At 37.7% G+C, this 24,366-nt stretch overlaps 2 protein-coding genes across 2 annotated transcripts; one reads left to right on the forward strand and one right to left on the reverse strand.

Moving 5' to 3' along the window:
• Nucleotides 1-12,795: 12,795 nt before the first annotated feature.
• On the forward strand, nt 12,796-18,204 carry LOC107770654 (alcohol-forming fatty acyl-CoA reductase-like). The gene is made up of 10 exons (XM_016589988.2): nt 12,796-13,126; nt 13,231-13,334; nt 15,331-15,533; nt 15,754-15,854; nt 16,318-16,510; nt 16,686-16,847; nt 16,972-17,053; nt 17,184-17,453; nt 17,578-17,705; nt 17,814-18,204. Exons 1-10 carry the CDS (start codon nt 13,048-13,050, stop codon nt 17,965-17,967), a joined length of 1,476 nt encoding a protein of 491 aa, XP_016445474.1. The 5' UTR covers nt 12,796-13,047; the 3' UTR covers nt 17,968-18,204.
• Nucleotides 18,205-18,572: 368 nt separating this feature from the next.
• On the reverse strand, nt 18,573-23,687 carry LOC107770656 (proteinaceous RNase P 2). Its single transcript, XM_016589989.2, has 7 exons — nt 23,074-23,687; nt 22,001-22,393; nt 21,807-21,908; nt 21,525-21,697; nt 21,072-21,192; nt 19,871-19,939; nt 18,573-19,112 (listed from the first exon to the last, which is right to left on the reverse strand). Exons 1-7 carry the CDS (start codon nt 23,566-23,568, stop codon nt 18,843-18,845), a joined length of 1,623 nt encoding a protein of 540 aa, XP_016445475.1. The 5' UTR covers nt 23,569-23,687; the 3' UTR covers nt 18,573-18,842.
• Between the last annotated feature and the right edge of the window lie 679 nt (nt 23,688-24,366).

A 24,366-nucleotide genomic window follows, 5' to 3' on the forward strand; every position in this document is an offset into this window, starting at 1 on the left:
AATATACAGTGCTGGGGGATCTCCCGGAATACATCCGTAGTCCCAATTTAAATATGCAACGCAAGATGAAATGACAGGTATGACATCGAGTTATACAGTTTATACTGGACACAGATAAGGAAAATAAGGACTTAACTGAACATGACGCATAGAATGTCAATTAGGTAGTTAAAACACGTAAGCATGCTTTTCTAGTTTAAACTACACAATTAAACATATTAGTATAATTAATAAGAGAAGAAATTTATGATTTAAAAAGGTAAACATGATTTTTACAATAATAGCCCGTGTACGTACTCGTCACCTCACGTACACGGCGCCCACACACCAAATAATATCAAGATACCCTAAGGGAAAAGTCCCCAACACAAGGTTAGGCAAGCCACTTACCTCAAACCGCTCAAATCAACCTGATATCACGTTCTTTCCACGAGTATCCCATTCCAAATGGCCCGAATCTATTCAAAACAGTACAATACCATCAATACGCGCTAATGGAATGAATCCCACAAGAAAAACTATAAAATTAGGCCAAAACCTGAAATTGGCTCAAACCCGACCCCCGGGGCCCACGTCTTGAAACCCGACAAAATTCATGAAACTAGGAAGCTCATTCACTCACGAGTCTAACCATATCAAATTTACAAAAATCCGACACCAAATGGTTCTCCAAGCCACAATTCAAACTCCCAAATCCCTAGTCTCCAACTTCAAATTTCCACCTTAAATACACATTAACTAGGTGGGAAAATACATGGCAAGGCAAGATTATTGACCAAAACTAAGCACAAGTAACTTACCTCAAAAATTCCTCGAAAATGCTCTCAAAAATCGCCCTAACCCGAGTTTGCAAAGCCAAAAATGATAAAAATCACGAAGCCCTTCGGTTTTAATCACTGCCCAGGTATTTCCGCACCTGCGGAACCTGGGCTCGAACCTGCGGGTGCGCTTGTGCGGAAAACGTGCACATCTGCGCAACTCACTTACCACCTCTGCCTTCGCACCTGCGACGAAAGGGCCGCATCTGCGCCCTCGCGCCTGCGGAGTCCCTTCCGCTTCTGCGCATCTTGCGTATGTGCGAACATCCTTGCGCATTTGCGGGCATCGCAGATGCGGAAACTTCCTTGCACCTGCGACCCCAGGCCAAATCTCGATTTATCGCATTTGCGCTTCCATCTCCGCAAGTGCGGCTCGCGCACTTGCGGTCTTTTTTCCGCAGGTGCGAAAACACCAGAACCAGCAAGGCTCAGAAATTCCTCTAAGTCTAAGTTTTCATCCGTTAAGCATCTGAAACACACCCGAAGCCCCCGGGACCTCGACCAAACATACCAATCAATCCTAAAACACCATACGAACTTAGTCGAGCTCTCAGATCCCATCAAACAACGCTAAAATCACGAATCACCCTCCAATTCAAACTTAAAGAACTTGAAACTTCAAAATTCTACAACCGATGTCGAAACCTATCAAATCACGTCCGATTGACCTCAAATTTTGCATCAAAATATCCACTACCGGCCCAAAACTCCAAAAATTTGACTTTCGCCATTTCAAGCCTAAATGAGCTACGAACCTCCAAAACACAATCCGGACATGCTCCTAAACCCAAAATTACCTAACGGAGCTAACGGAATCGACGGAATTCCATTCCAGAGTCGTCTTTACATAGTTCTGACTATAGTACAAATCCTAAGGCTTAAGCTCTCATTTAGGGACTAAGTATCCCAAAACACTCAGAAACTCAAAACCAATCATCCCGGCAAGTCACAATAGCAGAAAAAGGTTTGGGGAAAGCAATTAAGAGGGGATCGGGACTATTACTCTCAAAACGACCGGCCGGGTCATTACAATATGATCGCGTAGAGTTGGAATCTTGTGCATCGCGATCGCGTGGCATTGTTTGTGATTGCATAGGGTTAAATCTGGGCAGTGGAAATTGTGCTTCGTGATCGCGTGTGGATGTTCGCGATCGCGAAGAGTAAAAACCTGGGCAGTGAGTTTAAGTTCTTAATTTTTTGATGGATTGGAGCTCGGGAAGAGGCGACGTTTGGGAGATTATCAGAGAAAACATCGGGATAAGTGTTCTTAACTCAATTTTGGTTAGATTACCCGAATCCATCACTGTTTTTAACATTTAATTGGTGATTTAAGTTGGAAAAATTTAAAAACCCTCTTGGATAGATTTGAGGATTTGAGGGTCGAATTGTTATCGAAATTTAGTCATTTTGGTATGGTTAGACTCATGGTTTAATGTGCGTTCATATTTCATAACATTCGCCGGATTCTGAGGCATGGGCCCCACGTGCAATATTTGAGTTAATTTCGGATTTTTATTGAAAAATATAGTATTTTCTTATGGAATTGATTCTATAATTTTTGTTGACTGTATGGAATTAATTATGATTAGATTCGAGTCAATCGGAGTCGAAAAATCAAGTAAAAGGCATACAACTTGATTAAATTGGAGCAAGTCGAGATAAGTGACTTGTCTAACCTTGTGTGGGGGAAATTCCCCTAGGATTGGTATTGATGTGATAATTGCAATGTGTTAAAGTCGTGTACATGGACTAAATGTGGAAGGTTATATTTTTTTTTATTTGTGTAGATCACTGTTGCATATTAATTAAATCATTTATTCATGTTATATTCTTCATCATTGATCTGATTTTTATACTTTAAATTTGCTTGACCTTTTCCTGCTAATTATTTTACTTGTTTAGTTGAAACTTGGTTTCTTTTATTCTGTGCAATAATTGGAGGTTGATCTTCTTTAAATTAAATATTATTAAAAATGAAGTATTTTACATTTAAAATTTTGATATTTAGATAAGGTGTTAAATTTGTAAAATATTATTTTTGCTGAATATTTTGTGAGATTTTTGTACTCATTGTGATGGAACTGTGAGCTCTTTATTGTGGAGAAATATTATTATTGATTTATTTTGGCATGAGCCGTGAGCTCTTTATTGTGGAAAAATATTGTTGTTGATTTATTTTGGCATGTTCAATGGTAAGACTAACGGTTTAAGGGCATTTGTGGTCCAAAATATAGACGGCAGGGATATTTTTGGTACCAAAAATAAAAAGAGGGCATTTTTGAGCTATTTTGAAATAGTTCAAGGGCATTTTTGGCCTTTTTTCGTTGATTTATTTTGGCAAGTTAAATTATTTGGACACTTGAGTTACAAATTGTGATATATTGTGATATTGATACGCATGCGGTGATATAAGGTCTGGGTGTTGAAACGCATGCGGTGAGATAAGGATGGCTTGATATGCGTGGCTAGTAGGAAAACTACTAGAAGTCATGCGGTGTGATAAGAGTGGCTAAAACGCGGGATGTTATTTCGGGAAAAAAATATTTTCTTTAAAATTAAATATGAAGGCTCCCGTGGTGATATAAGAAAATGAGATATTGTGAATTTGTTTATGATTTGAGACTACGAGGCGGTACCTCGGGAGTGCCCTTGTTGATATTTATTTATGGCCGCAGTTGCATTTGATTATTGTCGTGATTTTCTTAAAGTTGTAAATTATTGTTTTCTTTCCACGGGGTATTATTTGCCCTTATTCTATGAAATTTAATTGTGACATGCTACTTACTTGATTCATTTCCATTGTCATTTTATTGTTATTATATTGGTAAATATTTCACCTTGTCTTTTATTATTCCAGTAGGGCCTGACCTGACCTCGTCACTACTCTACTGAGGTTAGGCTTGGCACTTACTGGGTACCGCTATGGTGTACTCATACTACGCTTCTGCACATTTTTGTGCAGATCCAGGTACATCTTACCAGCCCTGACATCAGTGAGCTACCTGTGTACGGAGACTTCGAGGTATATCTGCCATCATTCGCAGATTCCGGAGTCCCCTTCTATCATTATTATGTTGCTCCCTTATTTTTCTTTAGACCCTGATATATAGATACATTGAGGATAAATTCTTAGAAGCTTGTGACTTATTTTTATCGGGTTTTGGGAGTTATAATTATGTGAATTTGCAAATTTATTTATTTCATATTTTTATTGATATTCCGCATTGATAGGCTTACCTAGTCTTAGAGACTAGGTGCCATCATGACATCCTACGGAGAGAAATTTGGGATCGTGACAAGTTGGTATCAGAGCCCTAGGTTCATAGGTGTTATGAGTCACAAGCAGGTTTAGTAGAGTCTTGCGGATTGGTACGGAGACATTTGTACTTATCTTCGGGAGGCTATGGAACTGTTAGGAAAATATTCACTTCTTTGATTCCTTATCGTGCGCATTTGTTGACTTCAAAGTTCTAAACCATTATATTTCTATTCTATCACTGATGGTGAGGACACGCACAACTGGATCCGATGATCATACACCTGCGCCCTCTGTTGGAGCCACAAGAGGTCGGATTCGGGGCAGAGGCCGAGGAAGACCACGTGGTGCGTCCAGAGCACCTGCACGAGCTGCTGCAGCAGAGCCACCAGTAGCTCCAGTTGGAGAGCAGGCACCTGAGACGCCTGTTACTACTCCTGCACTTCAGGAGAACCTTGCCCAGGTTCTGAGCATGTTTGGCACTCTAGCCCAAGCAGGGTTGATTCCACTTGCTCCTGCCACATCTCAGGCCGGGGGAGGCGCACAGACTCCCGCCGCCCGTACTCTAAAGCCACGGGCCCAAGTTGACCATGCCCCGGAGGTTATACCAGTGCAGCTAGTTGTCCCAATTCGGCCCGAGGTTAGGGCAGTAGTTTCAGAAGGGGAGCAGCTCAGGCTCGAGAGGTACAAAAAGTACCACCCTCCCACATTCAGCGGTTTAGCTTCAGAGTATGCTCAGGGTCTTCTGGAGGAATGTCACTATATCTTTCGTACTATGGGTATTGTGGATTACGGTGGAGTTTCTTTCACGGTATTCCAGCTTAGAGGAGCATCTTACCAGTGGTGGCGGGCATATGAGTTGGATAGTCCGGTTCAGGTAGCTTCACTTACTTGGACTCAATTTTCTGATATGTTCTTGAGGGAATATGTTCCTCAGAGTCTTAGAGATGCATGGCACGCAGAGTTTGAGCAGCTACGCTAGGGTTCTATGACTGTGTCGGAATATGCGGTCTGATTCAGTGATTTGGCTAGGCATGCACCAGCCTTAGTTGCTACTGTTCGAGAGCGGGTTCGCAGATTTATTGAGGGTCTTCACCCTAGTATCAGATACAGTATGGCCCGAGAGCTAGAGATGGACATCACATACCAACATGTGGTGTCAATTGCTAGGAGATCGGAAGGTATGCGGACCTGGGAAAGGGAAGAGAGGGAAGCTAAGAGACCCCGAGATTCTGGCACATATAATAATTCTCGTGCCCCAGTTGCAGCCCGTCATGGTAGAGGTTATGTGAGTAGTCCTATTCATTCAGCACTTCCAGCTTCCAGTGGTATTTCGGCTACTCCTAGACCTCAGGTTCCATATTATGCACCGCTAGTGTCTTTTGTACCTCCTGTACGGGGTGCCTTCAGCGGGCAGTCTAGTCGATCAAGCCCGAGCCAGTCCCAACAGCCACGTCCTCCGAGGGCTTGTTTTGAGTGTGGTGACACTCTTCATATCATGAGGGATTTCCCCAGACTTAGGAGGGGTGCACCTCCACAGATTTTTCAGGCCCCACCTATTCCACAGGGGCCTCAGCCTTCTCAGGCCATGATTACTGCACCAGTTGCCACCCCACCTGCACATCCAGCTAGAGGTGGAGGTCGGACAGGTAGAGGTCGCCCTAGAGGGGGAGGCCAGGCCATATATTATGCCTTTCCTGCTAGACAGAGGCCGTTGCATACGATTCTATTATCACGTGTATTATTCCGGTCTGTCATAGAGATGCATCAGTCTTGTTTGATCTAGGCTTCACTTATTCTTATGTGTCATCTTATTTTGCCACATATTTGGGCGTATCTCGTGATTCTTTGAGTTCTTCTGTTTATGTATCTACACCCGTGGGTGAATCTATTATTGTGGACCATGTGTATCGGTCGTGTTTGATTGTTATCAGTGGTTATGAGACCAGAGCTAATTTATTATTGTTCAGTATGGTGGATTTTGATATTATTTTGGGCATGGACTGGTTGTCACTCTATCAAGCTATTTTTGATTGTTACACCAAGACAATGATGTTGGTTATGCCAGGTATACCGCGGCTAGAGTGGAGAGGTACCTCGGATCAGGGTTGTTTCATTTCTTAAAGCTCAATGAATAGTTGAGAAGGGGTGTGATGCGTATTTGGCCTATGTGAGAGATGTTAGTATTGATACTCCTACTGTGGAGTCAGTTCCTGTAGTGAGGGATTTTCCTGATGTATTTCCAGCAGATCTTTCGGGTATGCCACCCGATAGGGATATTGACTTTGGCATTGATTTGTTATTGGGCACTCAGCCTATTTCTATTCCACCATATTGTATGGCCCTAGCAGAGTTGAAAGAATTAAAAGAACAGTTACAGGAGTTACTTAATAAGGGCTTTATTCAGCCTAGTGTATCGCCTTGGGGTGCTCCTGTCTTATTTGTGAAGAAGAAGGATGGTTTTATACGGATGTGTATTGATTACCGCCAGCTGAACAAGGTTACAGTGAAGAACATGTATCCATTGCCACGTATTGATGACCTATTTGATCAGCTTCAGGGTGCCAGAGTGTTCTCCAAGATCGACTTACGTTACAACTATCATCTGTTGAATATTCAGGAGCTAGATATCTCGAAGACTGCTTCCAGGACTCGGTACGGTCATTACGAGTTCCTTGTGATATCTTTTGGGCTGACCAATGCTCCAACATCATTTATGCACTTAATGAATAGTGTATTTCAGCCCTATCTTGATTCTTTCATCATTGTGTTTATTGACGACATTCTGGTGTATTCCCGGAGTCAGGAGGATCATGAGCAGCACTTGAGAACTGTGCTTCTGACTTTGAGAGAAAAGAAGTTATATACAAAAATGTGTGAATTATGGCTTGATTTAGTGGGATTTTTGGGTCATATAGTTTCATGTGAAGGGATCAAGGTGGATCCGAAGAAGATTGAGGCAGTGCAGAGTTGGTCCAGACCGTCTTCAGCTACGGAGATCCGGAGTTTCCTTGGTTTGGCAGGATATTATCGCCGATTTGTAGAGGGTTTCTCTTCTATTGCTGCACCTATGACCAAATTGACCCAGAAGGGTGCTCCGTTCAGGTGGACCGAGGAATGTGAGGAGAGATTCCAAAAGCTCAAGATAGCTTTGACTATAGTCCCAGTGTTGGTATTACCTACGGGTTCAGGGTCTTATACTATGTATTGTGATGCGACACGTATTGGTCTCATGAGAAGAATTATCCTGTCCACGACCTTGAGTTAGCATCTATCGTTCATGCCTTGAAGATTTGGCGGCACTATTTATACGGTGTTCATTGTGAGGTCTACACCGATCACTAGAGTCTACAGCATATGTTTAACTAGTAGGATCTTAATTTGCGACAGCGGAGATGGTTGGAGTTGCATAAGGATTATGATATCACCATTCTTTATCATACTGGAAAGGCCAATGTGGTGGCCGATACCTTAAGTCGTAAGGCGGAGAGATTGAGCATCCTAGCATAATTACCTGTAGCAGAGAGGCATTTAGCCTTGGATGTTCAGGCCTTGGCCAACCAGTTTGTTAGATTGGATGTTTCAGAGCCGAGCCGAGTTTTGGCTTGTGTGGTTTCTCGATCTTCTCTTTATGATCGTATCAGAGAGTGTCAATGTTACAACCCAAATTCGCATACCATAGATCACGTCGTAAGTTAGTCGAAGGAAGTCACTATTGGAGATGACGATGTATTACGCATGCAGGGCGGGCTATGTGTGCCTAATGTAGATAGTTTGCGTGAGTTGATTCTCCAAGAGGCTCACAGTTTGCGGTACTCCATTCATCCGGGTGCTACAAAGATGTATCAGGACTTGAGACAACACTATTGATAAAGGCGGATAAATAAAGATATAGTGGAGTATGTAGATCGGTGTCTAAGTTGTCAACAGGTGAAATATGAGCATCAGCGGCCAGGTGGACTGCTTCAGAAGTTAGAAATTCCAGAGTGGAATTGGGAGCGGATCATTATGGATTTTGTTATTGGACTTCCACGAACTCTGCGGAAGTTTGATGCAGTTTGGGTAAATATGGATAGGCTGACCAAGTCAGCTCATTTCATTCCTGTGATGACTACCTATTCTTCCGAGCAGTAGGCTCAAGTCTATATTCGCGAAATTGTCAGACTTTATGGCGTACCGGTATCTATCATCTCTGACCAGGGTACACAGTTTACCTCATGGTTTTGGAGGGTTGTACAGCGAGAGTTGGGTAATCGTGTGGAGTTGAGTACAACATTTCACCCTCAAACGGACGGGCAGTCTGAACGCACTATTCAGATACTGGAAGATATGCTTCGTGCATGTGTGATAGATTTTGGGGGTGTTTGGGATCAATTCTTACCATTTGCGGAGTTTGCGTACAACAATAGCTACCGGTCGAGCATTCAGATGGCTCCATATGAGGCCTTGTATGGTAGGCGGTGTCGGTCTCCAGTGGGTTGGTTCGAGCCAGGCGAAGCTAGACTATTGGGTACAGACTTAGTTCAGGACGCCTTAGAAAAGGTTAAATTAATTCAGGATCGACTTCGTACAGCCCAATCTAGACAAAAGAGTTATGCGGATCGGAAGGTTCGTAATGTTGCATTCATGGTTGGTGAGAGGGTCTTGCTCCGGGTTTCGCCTATGAAGGGTGTGATGAGGTTCGGGAAGAAGGGCAAGTTGAGCCCTATGTATATTAGGCCTTTTGTGATTCTTGAGAGAGTTAGAGAGGTGGCTTACAAACTTGCACTACCACCTAGTCTCTCTGCAGCTCATCCGGTATTCCATGTTTCTATGCTTCGGAAATATCACGGCTATCTGTCTCATGTGTTAGACTTCAGTTGAGTTCAGTTGGACAAGGATCTATCTTATTCTGAGGAACCAGTGGCTATTTTGGACAGGCAGGTTCGAAAGCTAAGGTCAAAGAACATTGCTTCTGTCAAGGTTCAGTGGAGGGGTCATCCGGTCGAGGAGGCGACTTGGGAGACCGAGCAAGATATGCGCAGCCGTTATCCTCATCTTTTCACCACTTAAGGTATGTATCTATGCTCGTTCGAGAATGAATGATTGTTTTAAGAGGGGGAAGATGTAACGACTTAGCCAGTCATTTTAAAATTTGTAGCCTCATTCCCTTATTTACTGCTCATTCTGTGCTTTATAACTATTATGTGACTTATCAGGGTAGTTAGTTCGGGTCCGGAAAGATTTTAGAATGAATTGGAACACTTAGTTCCAAAGTTTAAAACTTAAGTTGAAAAAGTTGGCTGGATGTCGACCTATGTGCAAACAACCTCAAAATAGAATTTTGATAATTCCAACAGCTCCGTATGGTGATTTTGGACTCAGGAGTGTGTTTGGAATTTTATTTGGAAGTCCGTAGTTAAATTAGGCTTGAAATGGCTAAAATGAGAATTTAAGTTTGGAAGTTTGACCGGGGAGTTGACTTTTTGATATCGGGGTCGGAATCTAGTTCCGAAAATTTTTATAGCTCCGATATATCATTTATGACTTGTGTGCAAAATTTGAGGTCAATCGGACTTGATTTGATAGGTTTCGGCATCGAATATAGAAGTTGGAAATTTTTAAGTTTCATTAAACTTGAATTGGAGTGTGATTTGTGATTTTAGCGATATTTGACGTGATTTGAGATTTTGACTAAGTCCATATGATATTTTAGGACTAGTTGGTATATTTGGTTGAGATCCCGAGGGGCTCCAGCGTATTTCAGATGGTATTCGGATTTTTTTCCCTTTATTTTTGCACTGCTGGTAGATGTTGATTTCTGATATTTCAAACCTTCATCGTGATCGCGAAGATTGGGACGCGATCGCGTAGGCTTAGTTGAGGCAGTGTTGATTTTCTTCTTCGCGGTCGCGTGAGGTCAACCGCGATCGCGTAGGTTGGGTCAGTCTGTGCATCGCGATCGCGTGGCATTGTTTGCGATCGCGTAGTGGAAAACTTGAGAGGAAGTTGGGCCACGCGTTTGCTCTATGTGATCGCGTGAAGAGGGATGCGATCACGTAGAGTTGGAATCTTGTGCATCACGATCACGTGGCATTGTTTGCAATCGCGTAGGGTTAAATCTGGGCAGTGAAAATTGTGCTTCGCAATCGCGAGTGGATGTTCGCGATTGCGGAGAGTAAAAATTTGTGCAGTGAGTTTTAGTTCTGAAATTTTTGACGGATTTGAGCTCGGGAAGAAGCGATTTTTGAGAGATTTTCAGAGAAAACATCGGGTAAGTGTTCTTAACTTAATTTTGGTTAGATTACCCGAATCCATCACTGTTTTTAATATTTAATTGGTGATTTAAGTTGGAAAATTTTGAAAACCCTCTTGGATAGATTTGAGGGTCGAATTGTTATCGGAATTTAGTCATTTTGGTATGGTTAGACTCGTGATTGAATGAGAATTCATATTTCTTAACTTTTGCCAGAATCCGAGACATGGGCCTTACGGGCAATTTTTGAGTTAATTTCGAATTTTTATTGAAAATATAATATTTTCTTATGGAATTGATTCTATAATTTTTGTTGAGTGTATCGAATTAATTATGACTAGATTCGAGTCGATCGGAGTCATAAAATCGAGGAAAAGGTATACTACTTGATTAAATTGGAGCAAGTCAAGGTAAGTAACTTGTCTAACCTTGTGTGAGGGAAATTCCCTTAGGATTGGTATTAATGTGATAATTGCAATGTGTTAAAAGTCGTGTACACGAGGTGACGAGTTTGTACACAGACTAAATGTGGAAGTTTATATTTTTTTTTATTTGTGTAGATCACTGTTGCATATTAATTAAATCATTTATTCATGTTATATTCTTCATCATTAATCTGATTTTTATACTTTAAATTTGCTTGACCTTTTCCTACTAATTATTTTACTTGTTTTGTTGAAACTTAGTTTCTTTTATTCTGTGCAGTAATTGGAGGTTGATCTTCTTTAAATTAAATATTATTAAAAATGAAGTATTTTACATTTAAAAATTTGATATTTAGACAAGGTGTTAAATTTTGTAAAATATTATTTTTGCTGAATATTTTGTGAGATTTTTGTACTCATTGTGATGGAGCTGTGACCTCTTTATTTTGGAGAAATATTATTGTTGATTTATTTTGGCATGAGCCCTGAGCTCTTTATTGTGGAAAAATATTGTTGTTGATTTAGTTTGGCAAGTTGAATTATTTAGACACTTGATGTGCAAATTGTGATATATTGTGATATTGCTACGCATGCGGTGGTATAAGGTTTGGGTGCTGAAATGCATGCGGTGAGATAAGGGTGGCTTGATACGCGTGGCTAGTAGGGAAACTACTAGAAGTCATGCGGTGTGATAAGGGTGGCTAAAACACGGGATGCTATTTCGGGGAAAAAATATTTTCTTCAAAATTAAATGTGAAGGCTCCCGTGGTGATATAAGGAAATGAGATATTATGAATTTATTTATAATTTGAAACTACGAGGCGGTACCTCGGGAGTGCCCTTGTTGATATTTATTTATGGCCACAGTTGCCTTTGATTATTGTCGTGATTTTTTTAAAGTTGTAAATTGTTGTTTTCTTTCCACAGAGTATTATTTGCCCTTATTCTGTGAAATTTAATGGTGACATGCTACTTACTTGATTCATCTCTATTGTCATTTTATTGTTATTATATTGGTAAATATTTCACCTTGTCTTTTATTATTCCAGTAGAGTCTGACCTGACCTCGTCACTACTCTACCGAGGTTAGGCTTGGCACTTACCGGGTACCGTTGTGGTGTACTCATGCTACGCTTCTGCACATCTTTTTGTGCAGATCGAGGTACATCTTACCAGCCGAGACATCAATGAGCTACCTGTGTACGTAGACTTCGAGGTATATCTTCTAGCGTCCGCAGACTCCGGAGTCCCCTTCTATCATTATTATGTTGCTTCCTTATTTTTCTTTAGACCCTGATATATAGATACATTGAGGATAAATTCTTAGAAGCTTGTGACTTATTTCTACCGGGTTTTGGAAGTTATAATTATGTGAATTTGCAAATTTATTTATTTCATATTTTTATTGTTATTCCGCATTGATAGGCTTACCTGGTCTTAGAGACTAGATGTCATCACGACATCTTACGGAGGAAAATTTGGGATCGGGACACTTATTTATTATTCTTATTGACAATAACAGATATATTTTCAGAGTATTTCACAAGTCACATTTTGAAAACATAAGACAACCAGACTAATTGTACGATGGAGGTATTTTTAACATAGAACATTAAAAAGTATATAAGAAATTACTAAAATATTAAAAATATGACATTCGAACTCATAATTTCAAAAGGGCGAATTAATGTAAGAATTTAATTCTGAATTCGCATTTGATATAAGCTAATTCCAATACATAAGAATACTAGTAAAATGTTTCCTTTTTCTTCTTTCGAATATTTTTTTATTTTAAAAAGTACTGGAGTGTTCTATTTCAGTAAAATATGGTAGGTTAGACCAAGTATAGACCAATAAAATATTATATTGGTAAAACCTTCCCTTACCAAATATTTATAGAGTTTTGCCACATAGGTTTATTTTCTTTAGAATTGCATGTATAAGTAGATGACCTTTCGCATGCAACAAAAATAGAAAGAACCAAGGGAAAGAAAAGAGGATAAGAAAAGTCAAACCAAATCAAAGAGCATTTATAAAAAGTTGAGTTTCCCCTGACCATTCATGTCTTCATATGAAACTTTAGTGTCACAAGGAAAAAACAATAAAATAATTCTAATAGCATTACTTTTTCAATCTACCATAGAAAATATCAACAACTTGCGTGTACTCAATCTCATTTACAGTATATAAAATGAATGCCACCCTAGTTCTTTGCTTTGTTGTGGTTTCTCCTGGCTAATTCTGCTCTCCTTACTACACAATATTAAGTGTTTTCTTGTCTTTCTCTTGTATTATCTTTCTTGAGTTACTACAATGGAGTTAACAAGTGTTCTCAAGTTTCTTGAGAACAGAACCATTCTTGTTACGGGTGCCACTGGCTTTCTTGCAAAAAGTACTTTTAGTTTATAAGCTACATTTCTTCTCTGTGTCTCTCTCTTGTGATTCTCTTAATATTAGGTGTTTAAAGTTTTTTTTTTTGGGGGTTCTTGGTTGTAGTTTTTGTGGAGAAGATACTCAGAGTACAACCAAATGTGAAGAAGCTCTATCTGCTTTTAAGAGCTAAAGATAACAAGGCAGCTTTGCAACGTTTCAATACTGAGGTACGCGCAACTATAAGCTAGTGAAAATGTTCTCCATCCTGTCTTTGAAAAACGAAAATTTCCTTCTCTTTAATTTGTTCTTTAGTTTTTCATGAAAAGAAAAAAATTGCTATTCAGAAAATTTCTTCCGTCTATCTCCACTTCAAAAGCAAATTTATATAGTCAAAAAGATTGTCCATAATCATATAAGGAGATCATATCTCATACGCTCAACAAATTAATATAAGACTCTACCGCCCACCTCGGACGTCCAAATCTATTTGGGGATTGAAGTGTGGACAATATGAGGGTTCAATATTAAATAAACCATGTTAAGAATAGGGATGGCTTTGAGATTAATACCATATTATTGTTAAGAAAATATACCTTGAAACTATAGCCCATATCCTCTACTAATATGGGACATTTAACCCGGAAGAATATAATCTAAGTTGAGGTCGTTGAAAATTTTCACAAGAATGTTATCATTCTTCTCTCCAACATACAATTCTTTTTTTAAAGAAAATCATGATTAATGCGAGATGAAAAAACTAAAACATAGGAAAAACTTATTCTTTAAGGAGAGAGAGAAGTAAAGAATCTAATGAGACACAAGTTACTTTTGCACGAACTCAAGTCCAGGTGCAGAATATGATAGTTGAAAAATGAGCAGTAAACTGAAGATATGTTTTTTTATATAATAAGGGGAACATCCCTTTCCTTGGATTTTAAAGTTAAATCTACAATTCTACATACCATATTTGGTTGTCTTCCTTTAAAAAAAAATTCTTTTTAATCCTTGTACTTGATCTTGTCGGGCCAACAATAGCTATCAAGATATAAATTCATTCAACTAAATTATAACATTATTTCCGGAGGATATACATCACACCACTCATCATTAAGTCAATTTCTTCGATGGCCTATTTCACGAATTAATTTCTTTCCATATTTTCTTACCATGCCTTGCAAACATTCATAAAATGAGGGGGAAATATGTATTATATCTTTAAAAGGTTAGTCCATTAGTAAATAGAACACATATACTATGAAGAGAGCATGGTTCAATTACTAAAAGTACATGATACAATCAGGAGCGGAGCTAGGTGCACTACTAGAAATTCGACAATAATCGATCGCGGCCCATCGACCGACGTTTTTCAAATATATTTTTTTCAATTATTTTTTTACAAAATCGACCGAATCCGGTCGTTTTTTTTTGCGCCAAAATGCGGAAAATTATTTTTTGCATCCTGTAAAGTTTATTTTTCATGAAACTAACTAACATAAATTAAAATTAATATTCAAAAAATAACCGAAATTGGTCGGTTATTTTGGTCTGTCATTTTAAACAACCGACCGATTTCGGTAGGTAATTTTAATTTTTTAAGAAAACCGACCAAAATCGATTGATTATTTTCATGCGAAAATGCAAGTAAAGAGTATAAATAAAATATAAGAAAGTCTTAAACCAAAAAAAAAAGCACCAATAGTTTAGTGGCAGAATCTCATCCTTCCATAGTATAGACACCGGCTCGATTCCCAAATTGTGCATTTTTTTAATTACATAATTTAAAAGACGATCGAAATCGGTCGATTTTTTCGATAGATTTTTTTTAACAGTTGTGAAATTTAATTGACCGACCGAAATCGGTCAATCACAACCGACCGAAGCTCTACCGACCTCACAGTTACCTGCTGCCAAGAATCAGTTGATTTTAATCGAGTTTTACCAATGACCGACTAACATCGATCGATTTTAACGGTCGATTTTTGCCCTATTTTTAGTAGTGGTAGCGTAAGCATGTTCAGTTCAGCTGAATTCCTTTGCTAGAAAAAATTCATTTTATATACTGAATACAATAACTATAGTATAAAAATACATTCATTTTATGTATATATATATTGTAGATGTTGAATCCCTTTGGGTTCTTCATGTGCTTACTTCTTTATATTTTAAATCTTCTTAGTGAAAATCATGAATACAACTACATAAATTTCAACTTTTAATAAACAGGCTGTGGCAAAGGACTTATTCAAGCTTCTCAGGGAAAAATACGGGGCAAATTTGAATACGTTTATCTCAGAAAAGGCCACGATTATACCTGGTGATATCACATGTGAGAACTTGGGGGTGAAAGACCCTAATTTGGTGGAGGAAATGTGGAGGGAAGTAGATGTTATTGTTAACATAGCTGCGACTACCAATTTTGATGTAAGGTACGTACTACCAAGTTCTTTTAGTTTTACTTATTAGTCAAATTCAGGTCAGTGTAATTTATACCTTGATAGTGTGAGACATGTAATGTTCATAATAAATGAAACTAATTGTCTAAAAAATAAGGCGGATAACCAGCAGTAAAAAGATTTACAAGTTTTCAGCCAATGCAAATTAAATTATATGTGAATTAGTCTTATACCAATAGTTTTCAATTCTCAGATACGATGTGGCGTTGGATCTCAATACGTTTGGAGCTATATTCGTACTCGACTTTGCCAAAAAGTGTAGTAAATTAAAGGTTCTTCTTCACGTGTCAACTGGTTGGTACCTTCCACCTCATTTTCTTGGGTCCTTTTTTCTCATCTAACTTTTTGCTATGTTTATCCTTTAATATTGATTAATCTATTGCGATGATTTATTCTTATCATCCAGACTACAACAAAACTGAAGTGTAATATTGCATTTAGAACATTAAGGTTTTTGTGCTTTAATTTGTTACTTTTCCTTTAAAAGGGATTAATGGATTATAGTATTAAGTACTTGTTTATTAAATTCCAATAAGTAAAGAAATACATGCAAGAGAGAGGAATACGGTACCTTACCTCTTTCAATTATTAATTCTCGAGTCTGCTAGTGTTATGACTTTCTTTTTGAAAACAAATGATGAACATTTCTAATTGATAAACCTAGAAACTAGTTACTCTACTAGATTGATTCTATTTCAAGGAGAAGGAAAAGTAATTAAGAAGTTGACTAATTAATTACATTTGTAATATTCTATAGCATTTGTATCTGGGGAGAAGGCAGGGTTGATATTGGAGACGCCCTATAACATGGGGGAGACCCTGAACGGTACGTCAGGACTAGATATTGATAAAGAGAAGAAAGTTTTGGAGGAAACATTGAAACAACTCAAAGTTGAGGGTTCTTCTGAAAACTCTATTACTTCAGCCATGAAGGAGCTTGGCATTGAAAGGTATCTTCCCTAAACAATTACTAATTTCTATTTTTTTTTTTATAGTTGTGGTGTTCGGGCGCAACTAGTTCCTTAGGGTACCTGGCTACCTGCTACCTCCACCAGCATAGATCGTGATAATATCAAACTAGACTAACATTTCGCTAATATATTCTCTTGACCTTGATTTGTGAAGAGCAAGAAAGTATGGATGGCCCAACACCTATGTATTCACAAAAGCAATGGGAGAGATGCTATTGGGAAACTTGAAAGAAGATATACCTCTTGTAATCCTTCGTCCTACTATAATTACTAGTACCTTCCAAGAGCCTTTCCCTGGTTGGGTTGAAGGTATAAGGTATATAAATATTGATCAATACTCCACGTATTATTTTATTTTATTTGTTGAAAATTTTCATGAGCTTTAATTGGTGTTATTCCATTGAGATATATAAGTGAGTCTTCTTCTTTGGGGCATGCAGAACCATTGATAGTTTAGCAGTTGGATATGGTAAAGGAAAACTAACATGCTTCCTCGGCGACCCTAAAGCCGTTATTGACGTAGTAAGTATTAACACTACATATATTGAAGCATATTTCAATGAAGATAACGACTTATGAATATCATTTTACGTATGATGCTCGACTTTAATTAATTTATAGAGGGCTCAACGGGTGTATATATTATGTGCAGATTCCAGCAGATATGGTGGTGAATGCAATGATAGTAAGCATGATGGCTCATGCGGACGAAAGAGGAAGTCAAATAATATACCAGGTCGGATCGTCAGTGTCTAATCCTATAGATTTCACTAGTCTTCAGGACTATGGATTGCGTTACTTCAGAGAGAATCCATGGATTAACAAGGATGGAAAACCAGTCATTGTTGGAAAAGTTACTGTTTTAAGTACAATGGATAGCTTTCACAGATATATGGCTCTTCATTACTTGCTTCCTTTGAAGGTTTGGTTTCATTTTCACTTATGCCAAACAGATAGACCTAAATGAATAACAAAAAAAGATATTTTCTTGTTCGAAATGGTATAATTATCTGTAATTAGTAGTATTTAAAACTGTTCATCTACAGGTATTAGAAATAGTGAACACAACACTCTGCCAATACTTTCAAGGCAAATATTTGGAGCTTCACCGGAAAATCAATTTTGTGATGCGGTTGATAGATCTTTACGGGCCCTATTTATTCTTCAAAGGAATGTAAGTAAATACGTACATATCTTTATATACAGAGTCAAACTCATCTTTTTGTTTAATCAAGATCTCTCTCTGCATTGATACGTAATAATGTTGGAAATTTTATGACAGATTTGATGACATGAACACAGAAAAATTACGTAGAGCAGCGAAGGAGGCTGGTATTGAAATAGACGTGTTCAATTTTGATCCCAAGAGCATCAACTGGGAGGATTATTTTATGGACACTCACGTACCTGGCGTTGTAAAATATGTATTTAAGTGATTAAAGAGGGGGGGGGGGGATTGTTTACCACTTCAAACAATTTATGTTTCTACTTTGACGGTTTAATTGATAAGGCGTGAAGAGTGTACCACGTCTCCTTTGTTTATGATACTTATCACTTTCAATTCAATGTATCCATTTTTAATTTGTTGTATCCGTAGGGATACATAAACCAATTGTTCCTGTAGACGAATGTTATTTCGATCGAAAGCACATCTATATGAAATTCTTCTTCAAGCTGTCTTCTCTTTTATATAAGTAATTCACATTTTTTAATATCTAAAGCATTCTTATTTCCACAATTAAGGTTGCGGTTCCATATCAATTTTGGAAGCTTGAAAGTTGATAAACAACATCCATTGCAACAAGAATTTATAGGCTTCGCACACCTCATATTACATGCTAAGACGGAAACTGTGTCCGAATTACTTTTTTGCTAAGACGTAAACTGGGATAATCACAGCCTTGCATATTAGAATTTCAAAGAATAGGTAATAACAAGATAAAACCCCTGCAAGCAAATACTTAAATATGTAGGGTTTTTTTGTAGTAGGAAAAAACCCGAGTGGTGATAAAGATATGTATCCCTGTGGCAGTCAATCATATTGATAATGTTTCAGCTTTGACATCTCAAATAAATTAATTTAGTACAACAGTCTTGACCAGAAGCTGCATTACATGATGGGATTATGCAACATTTCAAATCTTGTGTTCATTTGAAGAACACGTACACAAGTAAATTTTCCCCAGTTCATTAATTTGAGGGGTTTGGGGAGGAGTTAACTTGGTGAGGAAACGGGTTGAATTGCTGTGACTGGGGAACCCATAATGCAATGCAGTTGGTAAGGTTTTGAAAAGGTATCACCTTTAAATTTTCAAGATTGTAGACTGGAGTGAGATGGAGATGGGGACCTCTCTTTCCTCTTACCAGCCAAACCAGAACATGTATTTAAGCCATTCTGACTTGCAAAACTATCTGAATGGCAAGAGTCTTCAATTTGATCACTGCATACAAGTTCACTAACTTCGGCAGCTTCTACACTTGTATGCTGCTTATCGTGTCTGCTCATGCAGAGCCACGACCTTGAAGACTCCTCAGCAACTTCACCCGCCAAAGGCACATGCCACGACCCATTCTCGGATTCCTGAGATAGACGTAAAATAATATATGAGATGTAAACATCCAAACACTAACAATACTGTCACATTATTACATTTAATTGGAAACTCAAAATATACTAAATAACTTAAGCTAACTTAAGTAAAACTAGGAATTAACAATAGGTCATACTAGATCATTGTCCGTTTACCAATCCAAAAAATTTAAAGTTATGTCATCCAGAAATTTGTGAAGGGATATCCAATATGGTATTAGATGAAAGTTAAGGAAAAAGATCAAACTCCCCAAGAATTGATACAAGTATTAATCACTTAGGTGAGGTATCAACAGTTAAAGATATCTTGATCATTTCAACTCACTACTCAGCAAAAAAGAAAGATGTCACTTTTTTTCTTTTTTGACAAAGAGACAAAAAAACTGTATAACTTCATCCACATTACCCCTTTTAAACCACTCCAATAAGCATCAAGCACGTTAATAGAATTGGCTGGGTCATGGGAAGTGAGAGCCTATATCTATAGCATATAGATTTTTATTAGTTTATCATCTGGCCTCAAGAATCAGATGAAACCCAGCTTGCTGCATTTATTCTCTTTCCCAAAACACCAGGAAAATAAAAGAAAATGTATATTTAACATTAAGTGAATAATAGGAGACACAAAGAAAAGACATAATCGAGATGCTGACAGTCACCCTTTGCATAAACTAGTACGTATCAAGAACAAGAAACATCGGTCAAGGAAAGAACATAGTTTAATAGGGAATGAGAACAAGATAGAATACCTGAATGACAACAGAATATGTGGGTGGCATCAGAAGCTTTGGCTCCCCTTTAACAAAAGTGTATTTGACCTACAAAATTACCATGATACATCAACTTGTCAAAAGAATTTCTTTTTTCCCAGAGTAATAGGGTGTGCCACTGCCACGTTTATCATAATTATGAAACATCATCTAATAAAATACCCACTAAGTAAAAAGAATTGTAAGAGGGGAGAGCATAAAAAGCCTACAGACAAATTATGAAGGAAAGAAAACCTAGATAGAGACAGACTCACCTATAAAGTCAAAAATGGATGGATGGATGGATGGATGAAACAATTTTCAAAGCCTTTACGACATAGATAAGACCATAACTGACCCTCATCCATATTGTCAATGGCCCATTACAAAACTTACGATAATCAGGTATTCACATACCTCATATCAAGCCAAATTTGGTTCAATCCATCCAAAACGGTGACAGTGATAATAGAGAGGAACTAATCTAGTTTAGGTTGGTTGAGTAATGGGATAAAATAATGCCAAAACAAGGATCACAACTCACAGAAACATCAGCAGCATGACCGGCATAAGATCACAAGTTACTAGACCAATTTACATGCAAAATACGGATCAAGTTTTTTTTTAGTGGTGTCCGGACCAGCTTCTGTGTGGAAAATATGGATCAAAATTAATTGGCTCGACTAACTAATGTGTCTTCCTATAGCTTAATCATGCCACTGGATAATGTTCTTTTGCTGACTTGATCTACTATGATGAATTACATCTACTTAACATTTTCGATGGAGAGGAAAAACAGAAATGCAAGGCACCAAGAAGTAAATTTTCTGATTCATTTCATTTGTTCCGGAAAAAATAGACAGCCAACCGTTTCTGCCATTGAAGGTAGTTTGAGATAAATTTTTAATAACCTGATAGTATTTTTAATTCAAGAACTCAAGGGATTTAAAGCCTTTCTATTACATATCAATTGATAACATTTTTTCCCAAATTAGAAGAAGAAAATAAACTATAACATCATCCAAATCCTATCAATTTTCACATTCAATCTATCATCTGAACAATGGAGTTCAATTGTAGGAAAAGTATGAAAACAAAAGTTATAGGACATAAATTAACTTTTAAGAATCCATAAAAACATAAAATGAGTATAAAGAATGGAATCAATATTTGGAAGAATAAATTCTTTAAGCAATTGAACCTGATGTCTTTCTTTCCATATGGCAAAAAAGCTACTCCCCAGGAGCTCAAAAATATGATCTCTCATTTCATCATTTGTCACGAGCAAACACTTACGTTTAACTGCTGCATAAAGCCAGTACCTATATCATATTGCACTATGTCAGATAGCGTAGATTTACTGAGATTCTATAGGAAAATAATATGACCAGTCAAATGGACAAGAAAAACGGCGTTTTCCCAATTCTCAGGTAAAAAACTAAGTGTTGCATATTCTCGCAGGAGGCACAAGAAAAGCTAGACAAATGATGACTACAAGAGGTCTCAACAATGTAAAAAGGTGAAGTGATAAAGGTGAAGGAAATCAATGTGATACAACATTGCTAAATTCAATTTTTGTTGATCATTATAATATTTTAAAAATAAACCTAGTGAAGAGGGGAGAACATAGGTTCATAAAGTCTTCGGCTTTTACCAGTCATCATTGGATCCAAAGGGTGTTCCATAAAGTACTTTTTCATTTATCCACTCCTCAAGCAACTCTCTATAGTAAGCATTCTCAAGAAGTGCACGAAGACGCTTCTTATGTAATACAACCAGTGGCCACTTGTTGCTTCTGCTATGCAATTCTTTCACAACAGTGACAAGCTGCTCTATTGCAATACATGATGGAACATGAGTCAAAATGCTGTCTTAACAACATTAAATGGAGGAACCAAATGAAAGGTCAGTAAATAGCAAACTTAATATTTACAACCTGTGCAATACTAAATCCACCCTCAGCAAAGTTCTGCTGATAGAGCCCAACATTTGCTGCATCCACTACAGCATCATATTCTGAATGCTTTTCCAACCAGTCCTAAGCAATTCACGGAAAAGTTAGGTAAAAACTCTGAAAATAAATGAAAGATGCAGCATATATGTCACGTTTGAATGACATAACTTCCTCACCTGAAATTCCTTAAAATTGGAATGGACTTCCCTTTCCATAGCCAAAGAAGCAACTGCCTCCGCAAATCTTTCTGTCTCTGCTTTGTCAATATCAACACAAACCAACCGTTCCTGACAAGTTAGACACCTCCCATCTGGAGCTATTTGGGACCTCTGTACAATCCATTTACCCTTTCCAAGCCATCCACGACCGTGCCACCCTCCTCCATTTTGTAAAATTGCTTCTTTCACCTGACCCATGTCCCAGTCGGATAACCCCAACTTAGCTGCCATTTCCCCTCCAAACCAACTCTGTATGATTTCTGCTGCTGACGCACTTACACTCCTAACTGACATTCTCAGTTTATGTAAATATTGATAGACCTTCTCTTCCCTTTCTTTCACGACACTCGCCTGAAAGAAGGTAAAAGTACAATCAACAAACTATGCCTCAATCCTAAATAGTTGGAGACAGCATTATGAATCCTATATAACTATTCCTCTCTATTAGCCCCCATTTCATTCCTATACCGAATAATGTGAAGGTTTAAATACAAACGTTAAACAGAAATCAGTATATTACAACTTACTGAACTATTGACCGGTGTATACGTTCCTCTTTCCCACTAAACACCAACATGGTGCATTCTTCTAGTTGAGTACAACCTAGCAATCCCACCCCACCCACACTCCAACCATAAACAGAATTGCAGCCTAACCCAGAGATCTTAATAAACAGCAAAACCAAGAGACAAAAAGTTTTGACAAATGTCAAATGCAAAGCAGTGCAAAACTAGTCTGGATTAGCTATATGAATCATGTTTAACCATTCCACTCTATTCGGCCCCAACTATTCCAATATGTAATAACTTGGAAGATAAAAGTACAAACATAAAATAAAAATATGCATATTACAATTCATTGAACCATCAACCAGTGTACCAATTAGTCTTTTCCACAAACAAAATACATGGTGCAAAAAGACTATATCTTGAATCACCATCTAAACAAACTACAACTGAAATTACCAAAACGCTCATTAATTAGCTAATTAGCAATAACTAGGAAAATATAAAAACAAAGAAAGAACTCACTTTTAACAAACCAACAAGCTCAGCTTCCTCAAGTTGTAATCCAATAGACCTCATGTGATCTTCCACCTGATAGGCCTTATCAGCCTCACCCATCTTACAATAACAAAACAAAGCCGGCCCATAAGTCCTTAACTTCCCACAATTCCCCACTCCTTTAGCTAACTCAAACGCTTTATCACCATCATCAGTTGCAGCCGCAAGCCTAGCAACAGCCGTGACAGTAGCCTCATTGGGGGTTACATTACTCGAAACCATATGATCAAAGATTCGAAACCCGAATTCGATAGCGGGATTTTTAGTTGATGGGTCTGAAACAGCGTTGGAGCAGATGTAAAGAAAAGAGTTAAAGTGGTTATTGGAAAAGCGGATTGTTGAAAGAGCAGATTCATATAAGGAGATGGCAGTTGAAAGATCTTTGGTTTTTGAACAGTTGTCTAGGCTTAAGCGAAATTGGACTTCTGGGGTTAGGTTTTTCTTCTTTTTGTTTTTGTCCATTTTTTCCGGTAGTGCAGGGCTGCGACGGCGGAGGTAATAGACCTGGGAATGGAGCTATTATTGATTTTGGTTTTGGGATAATGTGAGGGTTAGTGCCCTACTCTCTTTTACTTCAAACTTTTTGCACACCCTACAACAAAATATTAGTACTAATATCAAGGTTTATTTGATTAAATTGTTTTTATTTATTCTTTAATCGATTTTTTTTTATTTCTGTAAGATAATTATTAGGACAGTAAGGATAAAATATAAAAAAAATACTTTTTATTTTTTACAATGATAAGTATTTTGTAGTAATAATTATTTTTAGCAAAAGTAACAAACAAATACGAGCAAAAAGAATATTAATTTGTAAGACTTAAATTATATACACTGATAAACCCGTAATTAACAATTTAAATAATCTGTTTATGCAAATTGTTTTTTAACAACATAGAACTTAAGCTCTTGTTTTAAAGCATTGGGAGCTCAAAATAGACTTTTTATAAAGAAGTTATGACTTTCTCAGATTCAATTATTTTTGACGGAACACAACATTTGGAGAAAGATAGATTTTGACTGATAAACCCGTCGAAAACTTCGGCTCATAGATTCGTCAAAATTCACTGTTTTCTTCTTGCCAATATATGCATAGTTAAATATTTTTCAAAATATATATTTAACTATGATCACATATTTCATCAATCGCCGTAAAAGAGTAGCAAATATAGTAAATTCAATACTTATTACTCAGAAATTTATTAGTGTTCCTTCCTAGACAAAATCACCTTAAGACCTAAGAAATCGTCTCTTCGACTC

The sequence above is a fragment of the Nicotiana tabacum genome, chromosome 22 (genome assembly GCF_000715075.1).
Source record: "Nicotiana tabacum cultivar K326 chromosome 22, ASM71507v2, whole genome shotgun sequence".
NCBI lineage: Eukaryota > Viridiplantae > Streptophyta > Magnoliopsida > Solanales > Solanaceae > Nicotiana > Nicotiana tabacum.